This window comes from Vigna radiata, unplaced genomic scaffold (assembly GCF_000741045.1).
Source record: "Vigna radiata var. radiata cultivar VC1973A unplaced genomic scaffold, Vradiata_ver6 scaffold_426, whole genome shotgun sequence".
NCBI classification, from domain to species: Eukaryota; Viridiplantae; Streptophyta; class Magnoliopsida; order Fabales; family Fabaceae; genus Vigna; species Vigna radiata.
In genome coordinates this window covers 44875-46711 of record NW_014542176.1, presented here as the reverse complement: position 1 = coordinate 46711, position 1837 = coordinate 44875, and the positions used below count along the sequence as shown (strand labels likewise).

Sequence of the window (1837 nt, the reverse complement as noted above, 5' to 3'; positions counted from 1 at the left end):
CATGCTTTTAATTTCAGAAAAAAAAAAATGTTTTTTTAATCTAATTTTTATAAAAGCTTATTTGGTTTTAATTTTCAATAAACAAAATATTTAACTATCATTGATTTCTGTTATATTATTTCAAAAAAAAAAAACTTGTACTGTCATGATATTTAAAAATAGGAAAAAGTTTCTTTGATAACTTTTGTTTTACAAAGCATAAGTGCCTATTTGTAATTGGTCCGTTTCAAATATTTTTTTTAGAATAAATTCAAACATACCAATAAAATGGTGGCATGTGTCCTGCTGTAAAAAAGTGTTAAAAAAAAGTTATTAAAATACCATTATCCTTAAAAAAATATTTGTGACATCATGGTAGTACGTGATATTTTGATTTTAAATTTTGGAAAAATAAAAATATTGTTTCGTCTGATTAAAGAATAGCATGGAGTAGAAGAAAGGATGGAGAGAATTATTTGAATAATTTTTTCCTTGATGTCATTTGTTTATACAATTGGACTCTATTTTATTCGCTCTCATTCTTTAACGAGGGCATCGGAAAAAGCAAATGACGAGCGAATCCGAATGCCAACGACAACAAATCTAGTACCAAGTCATGAAAGAATTAACGTTAATTAACGAAATTGAAGAGCAGGATTGACTAATGAACGAAACTAAGACCTAACTAGAAAAACACATGATCAGAAGAAGAAGAAGAAGTTAAGCTGAGAAGCTGTTCCAAGTAATCAGAGCCCAAATCCTCGAGCACCAACACATTCTGTGAAAGAAGATTTCCATGGTGGTGGTCCCTTTTGGGTTTTTTGTTTGTGGCCTTGGACTTTCTTCTCATGGTGTGTTTCTTCTTGAGTGCCAACACTGGTGAGGAACCATCTTCCCATGGCTTGTTGGGCATGTCTTTGAGTGATTCCCTCACAACTTCTTCTGGAAAGTTGAGCACTGCCATGGAACCTCTTGTGGAGAAAGCTGCTTGGTCATAGGCCAGTGCTGCAGCCTCTGCTGTGTCAAATGTGCCTATCCACACTCTAACACCATTTCTTGTGGAATCTCTTATCTCAGCAGCAAACTTCCCCCATGGCCTTCTCCTCACTCCCCTAAAGGGTCTCTTCTCCTTTGGACCTTGTGTTTCTTTCACCACTTTCCCTTCACTTGCATCACTTAGATTGGAGGACACTTCCACCTGTGACTCACTGCTCACCAAACTCCCTGAATAGTTCGAATCTGATGAGGATGATTCCTTCATTTGTGACGGCTCATTGAAGCTCAAGGGAATATTAGTGCTGTTTTCTTCATTGAAGAGAAAAAACTCCTCCCAATGGAATGTTTCTGCACACACAGAAGAATTTACAAAGGGATTGTTAAGGCTTTCGTGCTGGAACATGGATGAATCAAAATCCATCTCTTGTTCAATTTACAAAGGGATTGTTAAGGCTTTTCTTATTGTGTTTGTTTCCAACTTTGTTTAGAACAAATGTTTGAGTGCTGGCTTCCTTTATATATACTCATTGAAAACAAGCAAACATAATGACCAAGAGATTCATAGATGATGGATAAATAAATGAAAATTGATAAAAAAAATAAATCAATTGTACTATAAAGTCGAAGTTGGAATTATTGGTCAAGGAGGATGTCTTTGGATATCTATTTTTAATGTTATTGAAATTATACTATTAAAAGATGGACCCATATATGGTCTAAATATGTATAGAAAGGGTTAATTAAATAACTCCTAAAAGCACCTTCTTTTACATTGACATTGGGATTGGATGAGCCAAACAAAGAATAGGGAGTGGATCCAATTTTCAAACTGTCTATAAAATAGTAATGAAAAATCTAAAAA

General features: G+C 34.2%; 1 protein-coding gene across 1 annotated transcript; it reads right to left on the bottom strand.

The window, feature by feature from the left end:
* Positions 1 to 451: 451 nt before the first annotated feature.
* Positions 452 to 1477, bottom strand: LOC106779140 (ethylene-responsive transcription factor 1B). The gene has a single exon (XM_014667199.2). It carries the CDS (start codon positions 1394 to 1396, stop codon positions 665 to 667), a length of 732 nt encoding a protein of 243 aa, XP_014522685.1. The 5' UTR covers positions 1397 to 1477; the 3' UTR covers positions 452 to 664.
* Between the last annotated feature and the right edge of the window lie 360 nt (positions 1478 to 1837).

Bases quoted from the DNA above. Each gene is read 5' to 3' on its own strand.
- LOC106779140 (XM_014667199.2), bottom strand. From the start codon at position 1,396: ATGGATTTTGATTCATCCATGTTCCAGCACGAAAGCCTTAACAATCCC.